The sequence below is a fragment of the Melanerpes formicivorus genome, unplaced genomic scaffold (genome assembly GCF_026170545.1).
Source record: "Melanerpes formicivorus ecotype bairdi unplaced genomic scaffold, bMelFor1.0.p_v2 SCAF_19, whole genome shotgun sequence".
Taxonomy (NCBI): domain Eukaryota; kingdom Metazoa; phylum Chordata; class Aves; order Piciformes; family Picidae; genus Melanerpes; species Melanerpes formicivorus.
In genome coordinates, this window is record NW_027142371.1 from 14,767,823 (window position 1) to 14,786,891 (window position 19,069).

The following is a 19,069-nucleotide window of genomic DNA, read 5'->3' on the forward strand; positions in this document are numbered from 1 at the left end:
CAACCCCATCAAAAGCCATCCCCTAATACTTGCTTTCAGCTGAGTGTGGTGGGGATGCTCTTCCTGGATGGGGAAAAGGGGACACCCCCCCCCCACCAGCTAAGAGACCCCCGGCAGCCCCAGGTGATGGGATATGACCCCCCCCCTCCCTCCCCCCAGACTTGGGTGCAGGGACCCACTGGCAGGTCACAGCCGCCGGCCCACGGCAGCCCCCCGCAGGCAATTTGCATCCCATTTCCATGTGAAAGGAGCAGGTCAAGTTGAAAGTGGAGGAACGGCTGGTGGGGGGCAGCCAGGAAGGGGCCGCTGCCGGAGGTGAGACCCCCACAAAAGGGCCGGATCCCCAGGGCCCGGTGCTCGCCTGCCCACGGGCTGCAGCCGCCATCTGCGGGTCGGTGTCACCGCAGCCACGGCGCAGACAAAGGCCTCACGCCCGGCGTGTCCCCATCTGTCACCTCCCCGCTCCTGCCCCCGAGCTGCTGCCTGTGGGGACAGCAGGGTGCGGGCAGCATCCTCGCCTCTGCCCGGGGAGGGCAAGGGGATGCTGTGCCCAGCAAGAGCTTCCCCACTGAATGCCCAAGTCCCTCAAAAACCTCTCCCTGCCCTGCAGAGTGGCTCTGCAGAGGGCACCGATGGGGAAACTGAGGCAGGAGCAGAGCTGAGGCTCGCTCAGGGCCTGTGGCACAGGGGCAGTTCCCCCACTGCAGTGCATGGCACAGCCTTGGCATGGCAAGGGGCTGTGGTTAAACCCCCACCAAATGAGCACCCACTAAGATGAAAGGGCCTGGCTCTGGAGGTGCTTCTGCCCAGGGGTGCCAAAGCTGTGCCAAGCCCCAGCCCTGCTGCTCCATGGGTGCTGCCGGGCACCCGCATCTGCCTCCACACAGCACCCAGGGAGGATTTGGCCTCTGAGAACATTTTTCTGCTCCTTGGCAGCTACTTTTAGCTCCTGGAAGTTCCTTGCAGTGGCATGAAGAGGGCCCTGAGTGTCTGTGGGAGGTGAGTGCAGAGCCAGTGCCAGCACCCACCTGTGTCTCTGACACCCAAGCACCATTCCCCCATCCCTGCCCCGTCCCCATGCCCCAGGGGCAGCAGCCAAGGTGCTGAGGTGGGTGCTGGGGGACCAGGCTGCCCTCCCCAGACCCATCCTGGGATGCTTCCAGGGAGGGTGGGGCTGTGGGGTGCTGCCTGGCTCCCAAAGCAGCCAGACGTGCCCAGGCAGGTGCCCCGGCATGACTGCAGCCGGTGACGTGCCAGGCGCTGGTTCAGCCCCGCGGTGCCTGGTGGTGCAGCTGCCCTCAGGCCCTGCCCTCACCCTCCACACCAGGCAGTGTTTTTCCAGCTGAGCTTGTGTGGATCCACCACTGACCCTGCCCAAGCACAGGGCAACCCCCTGGCACCCAGACAGCTGCTTCCTGTGGGCTCCACTCGGCTCTGCTCCTCCACCAGCTCCCGGGAACCACAGAGTTGTTTTGGTTGGAAAAGACCTTGGAGATCACCCAACCACCTTAGACCATCCAGTCCAACCACCTTAGACCATCCAGTCCAACCACCTTAGCCCTCCAGTCCAACCACCTGAGATCCTCCAGTCCAACCACCTTAGCCCTCCAGTCCAACCACCTTAGCCCATCCAGTCCAACTATCTAAGACCACCCATTCTAACCCTCAGGGCTCGTCCAGTCCTTGTCCTCCTTCCAAGAGCAGTTTGAAACCCCTGTGTACTTGAGCTCCGTGCTGCCTGGGCTCAACATTTGGCCCCCACCACTCAGAGCTGTGCCACGGGAGGTGCCTGTAGCACGGGGCAGGCAGCCACCCCAGGGCTGGCTCTAGGCCAGCAGGTCCATGTGGCTGTGGGCTTGGTGATCCTGCCCCTGTCTGTCACCTCCGTTTGTGTTATTTGCCTGCATCTTGAGGGTTCTTGCAGGGGGTTGCTTGCTGGTGCATGGAGAAAGGGGGCAAGTCCATTCTGGTGGCACATGAGGAGCTGGGTGGCACCTTCCTGCCCCTGGCAGGGATGGCAGTTGTCCCTTCTCCATGAAGCCCTGATCAGACATCAAGATCCTCTGCCTGCAGCAATCGGGGGTGCCCAGAATTGCTTTGGCTCTGGCAGTGTGAGCACCTCAGGCCACGCATCCACACTTCCTGACTGGCACCGCGGCCTGAGCCGGCAGCCAGGATGTCACCCGCGACAGTCAGGCTGAGTGACGCAGCCTGGCATGGAGGAATGCCCGGTGGTTTCAGTGCCATGTGAGAGCTGAGCTGCTTGGAGGATGTCCTCACCTGGCTCTGACTCAGCAGGAGCTGCTCCGTCACCCCTCCAGCTGCCGTCCCACGGGGAGAAGGGGAAGAGGTGGCAGAGGACACAGGGACGCTGCCGGGACGAGCTCCGGCAGAAGCAGCGTGCCAGCTGAGAGGTGCCAAGGAGGTTCCCACATCTCAGAGCTCACCCAGGTAGGTGGTGGAGGTGGTGCCAACCCTGTGCCAGTCCTGTGCCAGCGATGTGGGGCTGGGTGAGCCAGTGAGGGGGAGGCACAAGCGGACACCTCCCAGCACAGCTTTCCGGGCATGAGGTGATCTGGTGTGCCAAGCGTGCTCGGCTGGGCTGCCCACACCAAGAGGGAGAGGAGCCAGGGCCAGGGCTGGGCACTGCCTGGCATGAGTGGGGCTGCCAGCTTGGCCCTGGAGCCCCCATGCTCTGGCAGGGCTCGGGGCATGGGCAAATGCTGCTGTGGGTTTGTGGTTGTTTGGAGGGCAGCTCAGCCTGGCTCAGCATGGCCTTGCTAGGGCAGGCTGCTCAGTGCCACAGGAATGCAGAGCAGCAGGTTGTGCCCGTCTGTCTGTCTGTCTGCCTGCCCTTGCTGGCCAGGGGAGGGGAGCCCACACTGGCCACAAATGGCTGTGCTGAGGGGCCCTGTTTCCTTGTCCCTGTGCCCCAACAGCCGTCCCCTCCATGGTGTGTCCCTGGGGGTTGAGCTTGAGCCTCCAGCACTGCACCGAGCTCAACAGCAGTGCCCAACACTGGAAATGTTCCAGGGGGAGAGGGGCTTCATTTACACCCCCGTGCCAACCTGGGAAGCCCTCCCTAAGCCTGCCACAAGGTATGAGGGCAGTGGGACTGGCTGTTGGCAGGGTGCTGCTGTGGGGTGTGGGATCTGGGCAGTGTGGACCAAATGGGCACTGCCACAGGGGCACTTGGCTGGCAGCCAGCCTTGCCCACCAGTCCGGGTCTTACTCTGTCTCTGCACTGCTTCCCATGGGGGCTGCAAGCATGGCTTTGAGGGGGGCTCTGCCAGCCCTGCCAGTCCCTGTCCTTGCCCAGCAAGGGCATTGGTGCCCTGCACTGCCGGCTCTGTCCCCAGGGCAGCTCAGCGCTGGGCTCCCCGCAGAGGGGTGCAAAATCCGCCCCCAGGAAGGAGGGGCCTGCGATGGCGCTGGGATCATACCCAGCTGTCTCCGTGCCTGGACAGACCCCCCGCAGACACTTTCCAGGTCAGAAGGCAGCTTGTGCCCCCAGGGCAGGGGACAGGGCCAGGCAGTCTCCACCGGGCCACTTGCCCGTCACAGCGCATCAGGCCAATGCACCGTGTGCCATGGGGGGGCTGCTCTGCGGGGACTCCGTTAGGGCACAGGTTCCAGGGGGCTGGGGACCCTGTTGGGTACAAATGGGGGGGCTGGGCCCCCTCTTTGGTATAGGTTTTGAGGGGCTGGGGACCCGGTTTGGTACAGGTTTTGGGAGCCTAGGACCGGCAGGCAGGCACATGTGGGCTTTCAGGCAGCGCAGCCGTGGCTCAGCACGGTGCTGTGGGTGCCAAGTCTGGCTCCTGCCGCCCACTGGGCCGGGCCCTGGGTGGCACCCAGGAAGTTGTGCAGGCAGGTGAGTGGCTGACGGTGCCGTGGGAAGGGAGTGGGACCACAGCACGCTGACCCCTGCCGTGCCCACCACAGTACCTGGTGAGTCCCAGGGCTCGTTCTTAGCTCCCCAGGGCTGCCCTGTGCCTGGACCTGGGGAACCCCAGGGGGGTTCTTAGAGCAGCTTGAGAAAGAGGACTGGGGGGAGAGAGGGGAGGGCAAATTCAATCCTGTGTCCCAACACAAACCCCAGAACTTCTTGAACCCCTCAGTGTGTTGGAGACCCTCTGGCCGTGGCCATGCCTGGCAGGAGCATCTGGAGTCACCGGGCAGGGGGCTGCAGAGGGGTGCAGGGCTGGTTTGGGTACCCCCCCTCCCCGCTGTGGGCGGGGCAGTGCTGCCTGCGACCGTTGGGGTGGGAGGTTGCTCTTGTTGGGGTTGGCGGGGAACCAAGGACATGGGGTGCACAGCTCCTGGCACACCTCAGCCAGGGAGGAACGGGTGGAAAACCCCAGCAGGGCTTCCCAGCAGGCTCCGGAGTGGGAGTGATGAGCCCGGGAGCAGCCCCGGATCCTGCAAGGGGGCTGGGAGCTGAGGGAGCGGCAGGGAAAGGAGCCCCAAATACCCCAGCCTGGCGGGGCAGTGGGTGAGTGGGGCAGGGGTGTACCTGGGGGGCACGGGGATCGCACCCCTTGTGTGGGTAATGCAAGTGTGGGTACGGGTGATACATCCCTGGGGGTGAATGCTGCACTCCTTGATGTGGGTCCTGCAGCCCTGGGAGGGGGTGATGCACCTCTGGATGCAGACCACGCACCCCCATATCTAGGGGCTGCACCTCTGAGCGCAAGCAATGCATTCTCAGGGCCAGGTCACCACACTCCTAGGTGCAAGCAATGCTCCGGTGGGCAGGGGTGATGCTGGCATAACCCCGGGGGGGGGGTGGTGGGGACGAGGGGCTGCCAGGACACCTTCCCCCCCCCTCTCCACTCGGCGCGGGCTCCCCGGGGTGCCCCTCGCCGAAGCCGGGGTGTCGCTCCCGGCAGCCCGATTGGCCGGGTCGCGGTTTGAAGCAGGCTGGCTGCGCGGATTGGCGGGGGGAAGGCTTGGCGGAGGCCCCGGCGGCCGGCGGAGGCGTGGTCCCTGCCTTCAAATAGCAATCGCGGCGCAGCTGGCGCAGCCGGTGCGGCTCCGCACACCCCCGGGCAAGCCTTTGTCTGCTCGGCGAGGCCGCGGCGCGGGCAGGGGGTCGGGCAAGCGGGCAGCCATCGGTGGTACCCCTCACTCTGTACCCCTCCCCCCTTCTCTTTGCAGCCAACAGCGGCCCTTGAGCCCCTCGCCGCCCCTGCCTGCTGCCCACGCCGTGCCCCGCTGCTGGCGCGGAGGATGCCGGTCGAGGCGCTGCAAGCTGGCGATGCCATGAAGGGGATGGCGGTGACGGTGCCCTTCACCTCGGCCATGCCCGTCCGCATCCTCCGCAAGGGCCCCGCGTACTTCCGCCGCTGCGCCCAGCCGGGTGCCGGCAAGCCCAGCGCGGTGGAGAGGCTGGAGGCTGACAAGGCCAAGTACGTGAAGAGCCAGCGGGTCGCCAGCACCAAGCAGGAGCCGGTGAAGCCACCACTGCTCAAGCAGCCCCTCTTCACCCCGGGGGTACGCCGGGCAGCGCTCACCCCCAGCCGCAGGGCACCCTCGGGGCCGCGCCGCGCCGAGGCCGGTGGCCCGAAGACCTCCCTTGACCTGGAGATTCTCAACAACCTCATCAACCTCTGTGACAGCCCCTTCCCCAAGGCGGAGAGCCCGCTGGGCCGGGAGCACAAGTGGAGGGCGGAGGTGCCCGCGACACCGGGCGACAGGGCAGAGGGTGCCGGCAAGCTGCCGGAGAGCCCTGCTGCCACCAAGCCCCCCGGCAGCGTAGCCGTGCGCAGGGTGGACGTTCATCCCTGTGGGACTCCGCAGGGACCGGTGACACCGGTGCCCACATCCCCCGTGCCGGGCAGGTTAGCGGCGACCCCGGCACGGAGCTCGCCCGCCTGCCCCGACAGTGCCCGCCGGCAGCCGCTCCTTCACCGCTCCAAGTCGGACCTGAGCGACCGCCTGTCGCGGGCCACCGCCGACCTCGAACGCTTCTTCAACTACTGCGGCCTCGACCCCGAGGAGCTGCAGGACGTGGGCGCCGAGCGCTTCGCCCGTGCCAGCTCCGACATCGTGTCCCTCAAGTTCCACAGCGTCAGCACCGCCAGCTCGGAGGGCGGCCGCTCGCCGCCCAGCGCCGCCACGCCGGAGGGGCGCCCGGCCGAGAGGGTCCCCTACGGCATCTCCGTCATCGAGCGCAACGCCCGCGTCATCAAGTGGCTGTACGGGCTGCGCCAGGCCAAGCAGTGCCAGCAGGTCTCCGACGTGTAACGGCGACGGGGTGGCACCAGGGGTGGGTTGTTTTGTGAGCAGGGTGACGATGGACGGGGCAGGGACCTCTGGGTGGTGGCAGGACTCGCTAACTCAGCCACCTGTTTGCTTCCCCGTGCCGCGGTGGTGCTGGCAGGGCCCTGGTGGGGTGGCCGGGCATCTTTCCTGACGGCTCCAGCTCCACCAGATCCCTGTGCTGGCACTGGAGAGCCAGGCCAGCGCAAGAGGACAGAGGACACGCGTGTCCCCGGCTCTGTGGCTGGTCCCCAACACCCTTGCCTGTTCCCACATGTGGTCGACCCCCTGTTCCTTGACAGCACCCAGGGGTGGGGGGCAAGGGGCTGGTTCCCCTCTGCACGGAGCCCCTGGGAAGGAGCTGCCCCACTGAGGGAGGTGGCCACAGTGCCCAGGGTGGGGACGATGTGCTGGTGGCCTCCATCTCAGCTCTGAAGGTCTGAGGGGACTTGGGTGCATCGTGGGATGTGTGGAAGGGACAAACTGAACCCCTTCTTTGAGCACCCCAGGACTCTGTGTGTGTGTGTCTGTGACACTTGTGTCCCCTCCCGGGTGCCAGCGCAGCCCTGGGCACGCTGGGCCCTGCTGTTTATGAAGATGGTGGGTTTGGGTGGTTCTCCTCATTTCTACTGCTTTGCTGCTTGTTTGAACTGTAAATAATAACAATAATTAGGATAATTAATGCTAATGATGATAACTCAGCTGGGTTTATTAAATCTCCGTGCTCTGGGGGCTTTGGGCTTTGATGGTGGGGGTGGGGGTGGGTCAAGGACCCTCGGGGTGCTCAGCAGCATCTGGTGGTGCCAAGCAGCTGGGTGCTGGTGGGGAGCGATGGGTGCTGTGCCAGCGCGGGACCCAGCGGGCATGGCAAGGGTGGTGGTTGGGTCTGGCAGGTCCTGGCAGAGCCCTGGGCGGTGGGATTCCCCCCTCCGTGCTGCAGACAGCACCATGCCCACCCTGCAGCCTCCTCATCCTGCTCGGCAGAGCGCTGCTGAGCTCGGCCAAATCCTGGCTCCTCTGGGATTGGGAGCTGGGGGCGGCGGCAGCAGGGACCTCCCAGGAGGGTGAGGATGAAAGCTGGAGCAGGGAAGGCTTTGAAGATGAAAAGCATTTGCCTGGTGTCCTCGGGCAGCCTCACACAGCACCACAGCTCCCCCGGTACTGCCGGTGCTGCCCGCGCGGTCCCGCAGCTCCTTGCCCTGCTGCTGTGTCCCATGCCAGCAGGTGGCTGCTGGGGGAGGTGGCACCAAAGCCACCAGCGTCTGCACCAAGGGGGTCCTGCCTGAACACCTCTCCTGCACCTGCCTTGCTCCAGCTTCAGCTGCACTGCTGGGGCCGTGGCACAAATGATTCCACGTGTGCCAGGAGCCAGCTTGGCTGGCACGGGCATCACTCAGCAAATGCCACACGCGTGGCAGTGGTGCTGGGCTGGTGGTGAGGCCCAGCCAACCACCCCAGGGCTGCAGCTTTCGTTTTCAAGGGAGTCAAAGCTGCTGCTGCCCAGTCCCACCTCACCCAGTGCTTGCCCCCAGTTCAGCACTGGTTGGGCAGCTGCTGGCTGAGGCATTTCCTCCTGCATTGTGAGTGCCCCCCCAGAGCTGCTGCCCAGCATGCAGCTTGCCCAGGCTGTGGTGGGCAGGACGTGGTGAGCAGGTTGTGGTGGGCAGGATGTGGTGAGCAGCTCGTGGTGAGCAGGTTGTGGTGGGCAGGATGTGGTGAGCAGGTTGTGGTGGGCAGGATGCAGTGAGCAGATCCCAGGGCACAGGACGTGGGCATGATGCCTGGCCCATGAGTCAGGCTGACAGACTGGGCTGGAGAGGAAGCACAAACCCAAGGGATCCCTAATGCCAGTACGTGGGGTGCTGCTGGGTGCTTCTCCCAAGTGTCAGAACCCAGGGGGTGGCTGGCACCTAGGGCACCCACTAGGAGATGGGCTTCACCCTCAGGGAAAGCTCTGGGGGAGCTGGCTCCCAGCAGCTGTGCCCAGCTGTGCTGCCAGATGCCTCAGCTTGGCATGGCCAGGGCTTGGTCTGAACCTGCTGCTATTGCCAAAGGGAGGGGGCACCACCAGTACCCCCCCCGTCCTGGTACAGGCTGGGCAGCTGCTGTGTCCTGGTGTGCCATGGCCTGAGAGGCCATCCAGGGCCCCCTGTGCTCATGCGTGCATGGGCACCTGCACGTGTGGCCCAGCATGCATGGCCATGTGCACACGTGTGTGTGTGCATGCATGTCACAAACGTGCCTGTGCACCCCCAGCCCTCCCTCTCACTTGTTCTGGCAGCTGCCAGTGGTGGCTCTGACGTTGGTTGGAGTATCTGAAGGTGCCCCTCGCCCTCACCCCTGTGTGCAGGCAGGCAGCTGGGAGAGGGAGCCAACCAGTATCACCCCAGTCTGGGGAGCCAGGCCCAGCACCCTAGGGTGAGAGCCACCCACCCACCTGGCACACAGCCCCCAGCCCAGGTGCAGGCAGGGTGTGGGGTGCTGGGGAGTGCTGGGAGGTGCCAGAAGGTGCTGGGGGGCGCTGGAGGTGCTGGGGAGTGCTGGGAGGTGCCAGAAGGTGCTGGGGGGTGCTGGAGGTGCCGGGGAGTGTTGGGAGGTGCCAGGAGCTACTGGGGGGTGCTGGAGGTGCTGGGATGGTTGCTGCCTGTGGTACCCTCACTGGGGCAGGGGGAGGTTCCCGGGCAGCCTCCCCCTCCCCCCTCCCCCCCCCCCGCCTTTGTTTTCCGTTTGTTAACTCCGATGAGCATCTCCTGGCAGTGCCAGCCACCTCAGGGCTTTAATCAGCGTTAATTAGCGAATGTCTCGGGCCAGCGCTGAGGGCAGGGCGTCAGAAGCCTTCTCTCTGCCCTGTGCCCAGGAGGTGCCGGTGCCAGAACCCTGCCAGCGGGGTCCCACTGTCCTCACGAGGAAGACAAATGTCCTGGTGTCCCTCGTCCCTCTCCAGGGTACTGCTCACAGTCCCCCAGTGCCTTCCCTTACCTGCCGGTGCCAGCCCGGGGCTGCCAGCCCGGGGCTGGTCCCCTCGGAGTCCCCAAAGACCTCTCCTGCTCCTCAGACCCCCAGCCCTGGGGCAAAAAAACCCGAGGCCCAGCAGCAGCATGGGGTGAGAAGCTGAGGTGGGTTTGGGTGGGTGTCAGAGTTCGTAGGCCAGCAGGGCACCCTGCCACTGCCCGTGGGCCCCTCTGGCACGGTCACTGTGCCACAGCCCCGCCGGGTGAGCTGCAGGCTGCCCGCAGAGGGGAGAAGTAAGAACAAAACCAAACTGGGGTGGGGGGAAACGTTCCTGGGAGGGCTCAGCCTCCCCCAGCAGTCCCTTCTCTCTCCTAGACCCCTCCTTGCATGCCAGGCTGGCAGGCTAGAAGCTGGCAGGCCGTATCAGCATGCGGGTGCCCCTCAGGGAGTAGCTGGGCCCCTGGAAGTGGTGCCAGCGGATGCCGTTGAGCTTGCGGACGTTGTGCCGGGCAGGGTAGTAGATCCCATTCAGGTTGGAGAGCCCGCAGGCATCGAACCACCAGCCTGCCGAGGGGAGAGCAGGCTGAGAGGGTGGCCTCCTGGCTGGGCACCCACGGGTGCTGCGTGGGTGTCCTTCCCCTGCTCTGCTCACCTCCCGACAGCATCTGGGCACACTTGCAGAGGCAGTTGTCATTGTCGGCGTCACGGGTGCTGAAGTGGGTGCCCTGCAGTGCCATGCCACTCTGCTGCCCAGCTGTGCCACTGTAGTCCTGTAGTGACAGCCTGCCACCCACGTGGTGTGGCCATGGCCACCATCAGTGCCACCCAGCTCAGCATAGTGTGACCATGGCCACCATCAGTGCCACCCGGTCCACTGTGGCTTGACCCAGCATGGCGTGGCAACGGCCACCATCGGTGTTGCTCTGCCCAGCCCAGCATGGCATGGCCATCATCAGTGCCACCCAGCTCAGCATGGCCACCATGAGTGCCTCCCAGCACTGGCTCCATGATTCTGTCCCTCCTCAGCCATCAGCATAGCAGCCTGGGGGATGCCCAACCCCTTAGCAGTGCCTGGAGGCCATGGCACTGTGCCCAGCTGGGCTGGTGAATCCCACTGCCCTGATGGAATTTCCCAGGAGCCCAGGGGTGGAAGGAAGAGCAGGGGGCACAGTGACATCCTCTGGCACTTGGCTGAGCCATGATCCCCCAGGAATCCCAGAGAAGCTCCTTCTGATCCTACACCTCCCTGGGACGCCAACCCTTGCCCACGGCCACCACTGCCCATGCAGCCAGGGGACAGCTGGGTATAAGAGGGTCTGAGGCCACCCCCATGGCTCTCCTCTCCTACCTGTAAAGCTGCTTCTCGCTTCCCAGCTGGAATTTGCCATAGTGGGCATAGACCTGGGTGCCCTCCCAGTCCTGCAGCTCGACTCGCAGGGCATAGGGTGCCCGGCTGGTCAGGAGGTGCACAGCCTCATTGCCCAGCCAGTGCTCCCCAGCTGCATCCCCAAAGCCCTGGCAAAGCAACGACACCAGTGAAGGGGGGGGGGTGGGGGGCACCTAAGGGTGCCCCAAGGGTGCTTGGGGTGGGTGCAGACCTGCTTGTACTCCCTCCAGCCCCGCTGGAAGCTGAGGCTGCCGTTGGCACGCAGCTGGATCACCGTCCAGCCCCCGCGCTCCGTCTCCATGTCACAGTACGCCTGCAGCAGGGACACTGCGGTCACCAGGCCTGGCACCCGCTGGGCAGCTGGCTGCAGCACCCCCCAGGGATGGCACCCGCTGGGCAGCTGGCTGCAGCACCCCCCAGGCCTGGCACCCGCTGGGCAGCTGGCTGCAGCCCCCCCCAGGCCTGGCACCTGCTGGGCAGCTGGCTGCAGCACCCCCCAGGCCTGGCACCCACTGGGCAGCAGGGTGCATCCCCCCTCAGAGGTGGTCCTGGCTGGGCAGCTGGGGGTGTGTGTCCCCAGGGCTGGGCAGCTCAGCATGGGTGCTGCATGGGGGCTAGAGGAGCTGGTGAGCAGGTGGTGTGCCCAGTGCCAGGCTGAAAGGAGGGGGTACTCTCCCTCCACAGCCATGGGCAAGGGCTGGGGCGTGGTGCTCAGGGGTGGGGGTGCCTCTAAAATCAATTTTACACACACCCCTCCCCCCCTTCAGCTGCCAGGGTCAGGTGGGATGGCAACAATTGCACCAGGAGGGAGGTTGGCATGTGCCCATCCTATAGGGACAGCCACCATGGCATGGAGCTGGTGGGCACTGGGTGGCACTGGGTGGCACTGGGGTTGACAGCAGCCTGGGGTGCTGGGGTGGGAGCCCTCTCTGGGTTGTGCTCACCCTCTTGGGCTCGCTGAGGTTGGCAATGTGGAGGGTGTAGACCCCGCTGGAATGGATGCCTGCCCGGAGAACCTCAGCACAGTCCTGGAAGAGCTGCTCCTGCCTGGGCAGCTGGGCTGTGGCAGAGGGCATCGTGAGATGGAAGAAACCCCCACCAGTCCCACAGCCCTGCCAGCTTCTGCTGCCCTTCCCCTCTCCCTTGGATGCTTCTGTGCCCACTGAGAAGGGCAACAAAGTCTGGTGAGGAGCAGCTGAGGGAGCTGAGGTTGTTCAGCCTGGGGAACAGGAGGCTGAGGAGAGACCTTCTGGCTCTCTGCAGCTCCCTGAGAGGAGGCTGGAGCCAGCTGGGGCTTGGGCTCTTCTCCCAGGGAACAAGGGACAGGACAAGAGGAAATGGCCTCAAGTTGCCCCAGGGGAGGTTCAGGTTGGCCATGAGGAACAATTTCTGCCCCTTGAGGGTTGTCCAGGCCTGGCCCAGGCTGCCCAGGGCAGTGGTGGAGTCCTCATCCCTGGAGGGGTTTCCAAGCCTTGGGGCTGTGGTGCTGAGGGCTGTGGTTTGGTGCTGCCCTGGCACTGCTGGGCTGATGCTTGGACTTCATGACCTTAAAGGTCTATTCCAACCACATTCAACCTGTTCTGTTGGTCTGTGATGGCACTGGGCCATGGACCCTCCTGTGGGAGCTCTGCTGCTCCTTGGCTCAGTTTTGGGGTGAAGCCATCCACAGCTGAGCCCAGCAGAGGGACTGGCACTGCACCCTGGCACCCTCCCAGGAGGGCGAGCGGCCCTGCTACTGCCTGCACCCTGCCCCCCTGGGCTCACCTCTGCCCTGGGCCACCAGGCTCTGCACCAGGCTCTGCACTGACTCCAGGAGCTGGAGCTGCTGGCGCTGGAGCAGGCTGCTGTTGGCACTGGTGGCCAGCAGCGCCTTCTCCAGCTCCTCAATGGTGCCACTGTGCCTGCTCACCAGGCGCTGCAGCCTCTCCTTCTCCGAGCGGGCCCCTGCCAGCTCCGCCTGGTGCTTCGTCTCCATCTCCAGCACCCTCACCTCCAGGATGCTGCAAGGGGGAGGCAGGCGTGACCAGGGGGGGCTGTGCCAGCCAGGGAGTGGGTGGCACAGGGGATCCAGACCCAGCTGCCGTGCCCTGACACCCAGAGCTGTCCCCATCCCCTCCCATTCCCCCCAGTTTGCACTCCTGGGATGTGCTTCATTGGAGAGACCAAAGGCTGCCCTCAAGGACCCCGAGCCAGCTCCTGGAGGGCTTCAAGGCCCTCTGAAGGTGCAGCCATGCTCCCAGGCTGGCTTGGGGTCTCACCCCGGGGTCCGGGGGGTCCCCAAGTCACCCTACTTGTTCCTGCTCTGCAGCTTGTGGATCTCGTTGGTCTGCAGCTGCAGCTGCTTCTCCAGCTTGGTGGTGGACAGGGAGTTCTCCTGCAGCTGCATCTCGATGCGCAGCGTCTGGTTCAGCACCTGCCCCGGCACGGGAGAGCTGCTGTCAGCCCAGGCCGCCCTGCATGCCGTGCCCCCGGTGCCACCGGGCATGGAGGCTGCCCAGCACACCGGGCAGAGCTGCTGTCAGCCCAGGCTGCCCTGCATGCCGTGCCCCCGGTGCCACCGGGCATGGACGCTGCCCAGCACACAGGGCAGAGCTGCTGTCAGCCCAGGCCGCCCTGCATGCCGTGCCCCCGGTGCCACCGGGCATGGACGCTGCCCAGCACACAGGGCAGAGCTGCTGTCAGCCCAGGCCGCCCTGCATGCCGTGCCACCGGTGCCACCGGGCATGCTGGCTGCCCAGCACACAGCCCTGCTGCATGGGATGCATCCAAGCTTGGCATCGCTTCAGGGCATCAAACTGCTTCTGGGAGCAGAGGAACTGTGCCACCTGCCACAGGGCCAGCCCTGGTGGGGACGCTGGGATGCAGGGGCGTGGGGACACAGGGACATATGGACAGAGGGCCATGGGGACAGTGGGCCAGAGGGCCATGGGGGCAGGGTACCTGTGCCTCCACGTGGGTGAGCTTGCGGCTCTGCTCGGCGCTGTGGTTGAGCAGGGAGCTGCTGAGCTGCAGCATGGAGGCTGTCTGGTTCCGCACCGCCCTCTGCCGCAGCTCCGCCAGCCCAGGCCTCCTGCTGCTCTGGATGTAGCTCTCCAGCTGTGGAGGGGAGCAGGGGGTGTGGGTGTGGGGGCACCCGGGGAGCTCATCAGGTCACAGAATCTCACAGCATCCCAGCGAGGAGGGGCTGGAAGGGACCTCAGGAGCTCACCCAGCCCAATCCCTGCTCCAGCAGGGCACCCACAGTGCCTGCCCAGGAGCACAGTGCCCAGAGGGGGTTGGAAGCTCTGCACACCAGGAGACTCCACAACCTCTCTGGGCAGCCTGCTCCAGGGCTCTGCTCCCTCACACCAAACAACTTTCTCCTCATGGAACCTCATGGCTGCCACTCTGTGCCCATTGCTCCTTGGCCTGTCCCTGGGCACCACTGAGCAGAGCCTGGCCCCAGCCTCTTGCCCCCCACAGCTCCTTCAGCTCCCCTCTGGGGCTGCTCTGCTCCAGGCTCTCAGCCCCAGGGCTCTCAGCCTCTGCTCCTCACAGGGATGCTCCAGGCCCCTTCAGCATCTCCACAGCTCTCCAGTGCCCAGTGCACTGCTGCATGTCACTGCTCTGAGGTCCTCCCTCAGAACCCAGACCAAACCTGGCACCACTTGGCACTGCCCTGGGTGCCTTTACAGCATGGCACAACCCATCTCAGGGCCCTTTGAAGCTTATCAGGAGGTCAGGGCGAGCTGCCCACGGGCTGTGCTGCTGCAGGGGAGCAGCCTTGGCACTGGCTGCCAAGATTCCAGAGCTGTGATGGCAGCTGGGATCTGGCACAGGCTTGTGTTTGCCCAGGCATGCTGGCAAGCTGGGACTGCTGCCTGGTTGGGTTCCTCTCTGCCAAGCAGCAGGACAGGGAGTGACTGACATCAGAGCTGTCACTGGCACCAGCGCTGGCATTGGCTGGCAGACTCTGGGCATTGGTTTCCCTGGGGTGTGGATGTGGAGGGTGGAAGCCCACCAGCAGCTGGGGAAGGAGGGTGTCCAGCACAGGGAAGTGCTCGGGGCTGGGGCTGGAGGTGGCTGCGGACACAGCTGGGATGTGGCTTCCTCTTTCCCAGCCCCTGGAGCCTTTCCCAAAGGCTTTTCTATTTCTGGCAGCCCCACCACGAGGTTCCCATTCGTCCCCTCCCCAGGGCCACAGCCTCCACGGGGGCACAGACCCTTGGCAGGGGACCATGGGGAGCGGAAGGGGCCCCTGCCGCCCACGCTGGGAAAGCAGCCCCCGAGAGTCCAGCGGGATGGGGGCTGCCCAGCCCCATCCACACCACTGAGCCCACTGTCCCCACGCTGCCCACAGCCTCATCCTGGGGCACCAGGCAGAGTCCTGTGGCCCTGTGCACCTCCTGGGGATGGGAATCAGGTCTCATGGGGCTGAGGAGCAGACCTCAGGGGAATGGAGACCAGGAAGGACAGGATGAGGTGGGATGCTGCTCTGCAGGGTGGTGTGGCCAGTATACAGTGGTGCTGGGATGAGTGGTGCTGGGATGTGCAGTGCAGGAGCAGGGCCAGCAGCAGTCCCAGGCTCAGGGCTCTGCTCTGCACTTGTTTGCACGATGGAATCTCTCTGGCAGTGCTGGGACCCTGCTCCCTCCTCCCCAGACCCATCAGCAGCGAAACCATCACCCCGGCAGGGGCAGGAGGGTCTCAGGGCTGACACTGCCTGCACCCTGCTTCCCAGGGGATTTTCCCTTGTGCCCGAGGGGAGGAAGCAGGGAAAGGTCAGAGAGCAGCGTCTGGAAAACATTTCCCTGAGCAGAGTGATTGCTGGAGAGTTTCCCTTCAACCACGTCCCTGCTGCTCCACAGGCTCATTCCCCTCCCTTTCCTCCCTTCCCCCTTTCCTCCCTTTGCTCCTGTTTCCTTCTTGCCCTCTTTCCTCCCTTTCCTCTCTTCCCCCTTTCCTCCCTTTCCTCCCTTCCCCCTTTCCTCCTTTTGCTCCTGTTTCCTCCTTCCTCTTTCCTCCCTTTCCTCATGTTCCTCCCTTCCCTCTTTCCTCCCTTTCCTCATTCTTCTCCCTTTTCTCCCTTTCTCCCTTTTCTCCCTTTCTCCCTTTTCTCCCTTTCTCCCTCTCTTGCTTTATTGTTGTAACCTTTGCAGACAAACACAGCTCAGGGCCCGAGGGCAGCTCCCACCCTTGGAAAAGGTCAGGCTGGCAAGGGGAGGGCTGGAGATGGAGCCTCAGATCCTGGCCCTTGGGGTCCCTTCCCTAAGGTCCCTGCATCCTGGGCTCGTCCCCCTCCCCAGGCCCCAGGGCCAGGGCAGAGCAGGCAGGATGTGACATTGCTGACAATCTGTCCCCGAATCTGATGCCTCCTGCGAGCCCCCAGCTTGTTTGTTCAGGCCTGGAGCAGGACCAAAACAAGCCTGGGCAGCTCTGCTCCAACCAGGAGCGCCAAGGAAAACCAGGGGAAAACAGGGCTGGGAGCTCCTGCCAAAGGGAGAGAGCCATGCTGTGGGGTGGGATAGGTGGATGGGATGGGATGGGATGGGATGGGATGGGATGGGATGGGATGGGATGGGATGGGATGGTGTGGGATGGGATGGGATTGGATGGGGTGGGATGGATGGGACAGCATGGGGTAGATGATATGGGATGGAATAGGAAGGAAGGGATGGGATGGGGATAGGATCCTGCAGGGACCCCAGTTTGGAGGGACCCCAGGGCACAGGGCCCCCAGGCTGCAGGGACTCCTGGCCTGTGCATGCCCAGCAGACCCTGCAGGTCCCACAGTGATGGAGATTTGCTGCCACCAGCCAAGTGCTGTCTGGTCCCTCTGTGACACCCCAGAGGCATCCAGCAGCGCCTTGGCTCAGCATTTTCCCAGCCTTTGAGGGATTTATCATCGCGAATAGCTGGGGGGGGACACAGGACACAGTCCCTGCTGCTAGGACACAGCCCCCCCCCCAGCTAGGAGAGGCTCCCCAAACGGTGTGGCTGGCATGAGCCACCCCCAGGAGCCTTGCTCAGTGCATCTGTCCCCACAGCCAGCCCTGAGTGCTGCAGGAGCTCAGCACCCACTGCCTCCCAGCACCACTGGCCCTGCTGGGAGCCTCATCCAGCAAGGGGGTGCAGGGGTAGGCAGGTCCTGTGGCAGCCCAGCGAGACACCAGGACGTGGATGGGGCTGTGCTGGTGATGTCGCTCGACTGGAGGGTCAGTGACAAGTGGGGACAAGCTGCTCGGCCTCTGATCAGCGCAGGCACCCAGGGGGCAGGGGGTTTGGGGTCGTCCCTTGGGAGGAGCTGTCCGGGAGCTGTTCCTGGGTCTGACGCAGGCTCCGTCCGAGCCCTCGGGAAGGAAACGTAGCTTCCTGCCTCGGGCGGCAGGGGTAGGGAGAGCCCGGAGTGGGGGGCACCCCCGTGGGCACTTAGCCCTTCTGGTGTAGGCACCCCACAGGGCCTCCCACGAGCTGTGGGTGCCACTCAGAGTCCTGCCAAGCTCCAGGAGCTTCTGCATAAGCCCAAAGTCGGGAAGAAGATGAAGCTGGAGAGGTTTTGGTGACTCCTGCCCTGAGGTCCTGTGCTCTGATGCCTGCCCAAGCCAGGGCCGCATCCTGGCCCAGAGAGGGAAGTGCTGAGCCCTGGGGGATGCCCAGCACAGCTGGCACAGCTGGGGTGATGGGGAGCTGTGGCAGGGAAGGCAGAGGGGATACAGCCAGAGTGGGAAGCCCTGGCGAGCCGCAGCACCCATCCCCTCCGAGGGGACAGTGTCTGGTGCGGGTGGGTCAGGATCCGGCCCAGCTTGCAGGGGGTGGCTTGGATGCGGTGGTTCCGGGTGGGCACCCAGTGCCCTGCAGCAGGCAGAGAGCTGCAGTGCGGAGGCTGCACACGCGGGAGCGGGTGGCAGACCCCTGCCCATGCCACCCCGCTGCCCCTCACTCACCCCTCGCCCTACCTTCAGCAGCCACTGGGTGCTGTTCTCCAGGATCCTCTCCAGGTGCCGCAGGCGCTGGGCGGCCCCGTGGCCGGCGTGAGCGGTGCCAAGCGGCGAGTCCCGCTGCAGCAGCGCGTTGGCAGGGCCGGGCACGGGTTGGCACGGCGGTGGGTCGGCTTCGGGCAGCACAAAGGTGTAGCTGCAGTGGCCGTGCTGCACCCGGTGGTATCGCCGGCGGTTGCCCCCCTCGGCAGCCCGGCGCTGGGCTCCGGCGGCGCACAGAGCGGTGGTGGCACAGGTCAGGGCCACCAGGCCGAGGCTGAGTGCCCGCATGGCACGGGGGTGGTGGCAGGAGCGGGGTGCCAGGGCCGAGGACGCCGATCTTCGCCGGGGTGGGTCAGGGGGTGCTCAGCGCGGAGCCGAACGCTGCGATTTTGGCATTTCCTCCCTCGGAGCCTTTTATCGGCAGGCGCCGAAGCCCTCGGTGGGGGAGTGCTGGAGGGGAGGGGAGGGGGGGAGGGGGGTGGGGAAGGGGAGAGAGAGAGAGGGGAAAAAAAGAAAAGAAAAACAAAGGCCCAAGTGGTTCAAACCCAATAGTTTGTATCTTTTTGCTCTCCTCAGCCCACTGTGGGGAGATCAAGTTTCACACGTGATCCAGAAATGTCTCACACACACAAACCCACCCTCCACACGCAGCCCTCCCCCAGCCGAGCCCCCTCCCCCAGCCGACACCCCCCCCTTGGCTCCTCTCTGCCCAGCTCCTCGCAACCCCCAGCGTGGGCAGCGAGGCTGGCACTGATCCCTCCCACTCTCCAGAAGCCAGAGGGTCCCCCTCCATCTCCACCCCGCGCTGGGGAGCAGGCTCCCCCCTCCCCACATCCCGGCTATTTATAGGGAGCCAGGCTTGGATTTGGCTGCTCCAGCCGTGGGACAAGCCCCTGGGGACCGGGGTGGGGGCTGTGTCCCAGGCGGAGCTTGGCAGGATCCGGCCTGACCCGAGGTGCCCAGCTCCCTAGCTAAGGGGTACACTGTGGGGCTGGGAGAGCTGCCTGTGATGGGCACCCACCAGAGCTGGGGGCACCATGGCTGCCAGGCTGTGTGCTGGGTCAGGATCGGGCCCAGGGTGCAGGGGAGAGGGTGCCTTGGAGGCAGTGGTGCTGGGGGTGGGCACCCAGTGCAGGCAGTTGCTGGGAGGGAGCTGCCATGGGCAGCTGGTACAGGGGCACTGCCCAGACAGATCTAGATTGAGTCACCCAGGAGGGGACAGCCACAGAGGTGAGCACAGGCTGGCATGGGAGACAGAGTTCCCCTGGGCATGGGGTGCCCACACAGCTCAGGAGTGGAGGATTTTCCCCCAGCACAGGGGGCACACAGGTGCCCCTATGTGCCAGGCTGCTCACACAGCCATGGGGCTGGTGGAGGGACCCTGCTGCCACCCTGGTCACCATGGGAGGGCTGGGAACGCTCTGACCCCTGGTGCTGGAGCAGCTGCTGGGGGCACTTTGGCACCCCAGAGCTGTGCTGCCTGCTGAGTGGGGGACTCCAGCCCCCA

At 65.0% G+C, this 19,069-nt stretch overlaps 2 protein-coding genes across 5 annotated transcripts; one reads left to right on the forward strand and one right to left on the reverse strand.

Moving 5' to 3' along the window:
• Positions 1–2,166: 2,166 nt before the first annotated feature.
• On the forward strand, positions 2,167–6,951 carry FAM110A (family with sequence similarity 110 member A). 4 transcript variants are annotated; one of them, XM_068150286.1, is made up of 3 exons: positions 3,611–3,951; positions 4,337–4,495; positions 5,161–6,951. In XM_068150286.1, the coding sequence occupies exon 3, from the start codon at positions 5,233–5,235 to the stop codon at positions 6,247–6,249; it is 1,017 nt and encodes a 338-aa protein (XP_068006387.1). In that variant the 5' UTR covers positions 3,611–3,951; positions 4,337–4,495; positions 5,161–5,232; the 3' UTR covers positions 6,250–6,951. The 4 variants fall into 4 exon arrangements, with proteins under 4 accessions (XP_068006390.1, XP_068006387.1, XP_068006388.1 ...); XM_068150287.1 differs by having other exon boundaries at positions 4,368–4,495; XM_068150289.1 differs by lacking the exons at positions 3,611–3,951; positions 4,337–4,495 and adding an exon at positions 2,167–2,451.
• On the reverse strand, positions 6,897–18,177 carry ANGPT4 (angiopoietin 4). Its single transcript, XM_068150267.1, has 9 exons — positions 17,539–18,177; positions 13,544–13,699; positions 12,895–13,016; positions 12,368–12,603; positions 11,548–11,663; positions 10,815–10,916; positions 10,565–10,731; positions 9,869–9,999; positions 6,897–9,780 (listed from the first exon to the last, which is right to left on the reverse strand). The coding sequence occupies exons 1-9, from the start codon at positions 17,848–17,850 to the stop codon at positions 9,620–9,622; spliced, it is 1,503 nt and encodes a 500-aa protein (XP_068006368.1). The 5' UTR covers positions 17,851–18,177; the 3' UTR covers positions 6,897–9,619.
• Positions 18,178–19,069: the final 892 nt, after the last annotated feature.

Coding starts and splice junctions, on each gene's coding strand:
- FAM110A (XM_068150289.1), top strand. CDS start 5,233: ATGCCGGTCGAGGCGCTGCAAGCTGGCGATGCCATGAAGGGGATGGCG.
- ANGPT4 (XM_068150267.1), bottom strand. CDS start 17,850: ATGCGGGCACTCAGCCTCGGCCTGGTGGCCCTGACCTGTGCCACCACC. Junction 13,017..13,543: donor TCACCCACGTGGAGGCACAG/GTACCCTGCCCC, acceptor GTGCCGGGGCAG/GTGCTGAACCAGACGCTGCG. Junction 11,664..12,367: donor CCTGGTGGCCCAGGGCAGAG/GTGAGCCCAGGG, acceptor CCTCTGCCACAG/CCCAGCTGCCCAGGCAGGAG.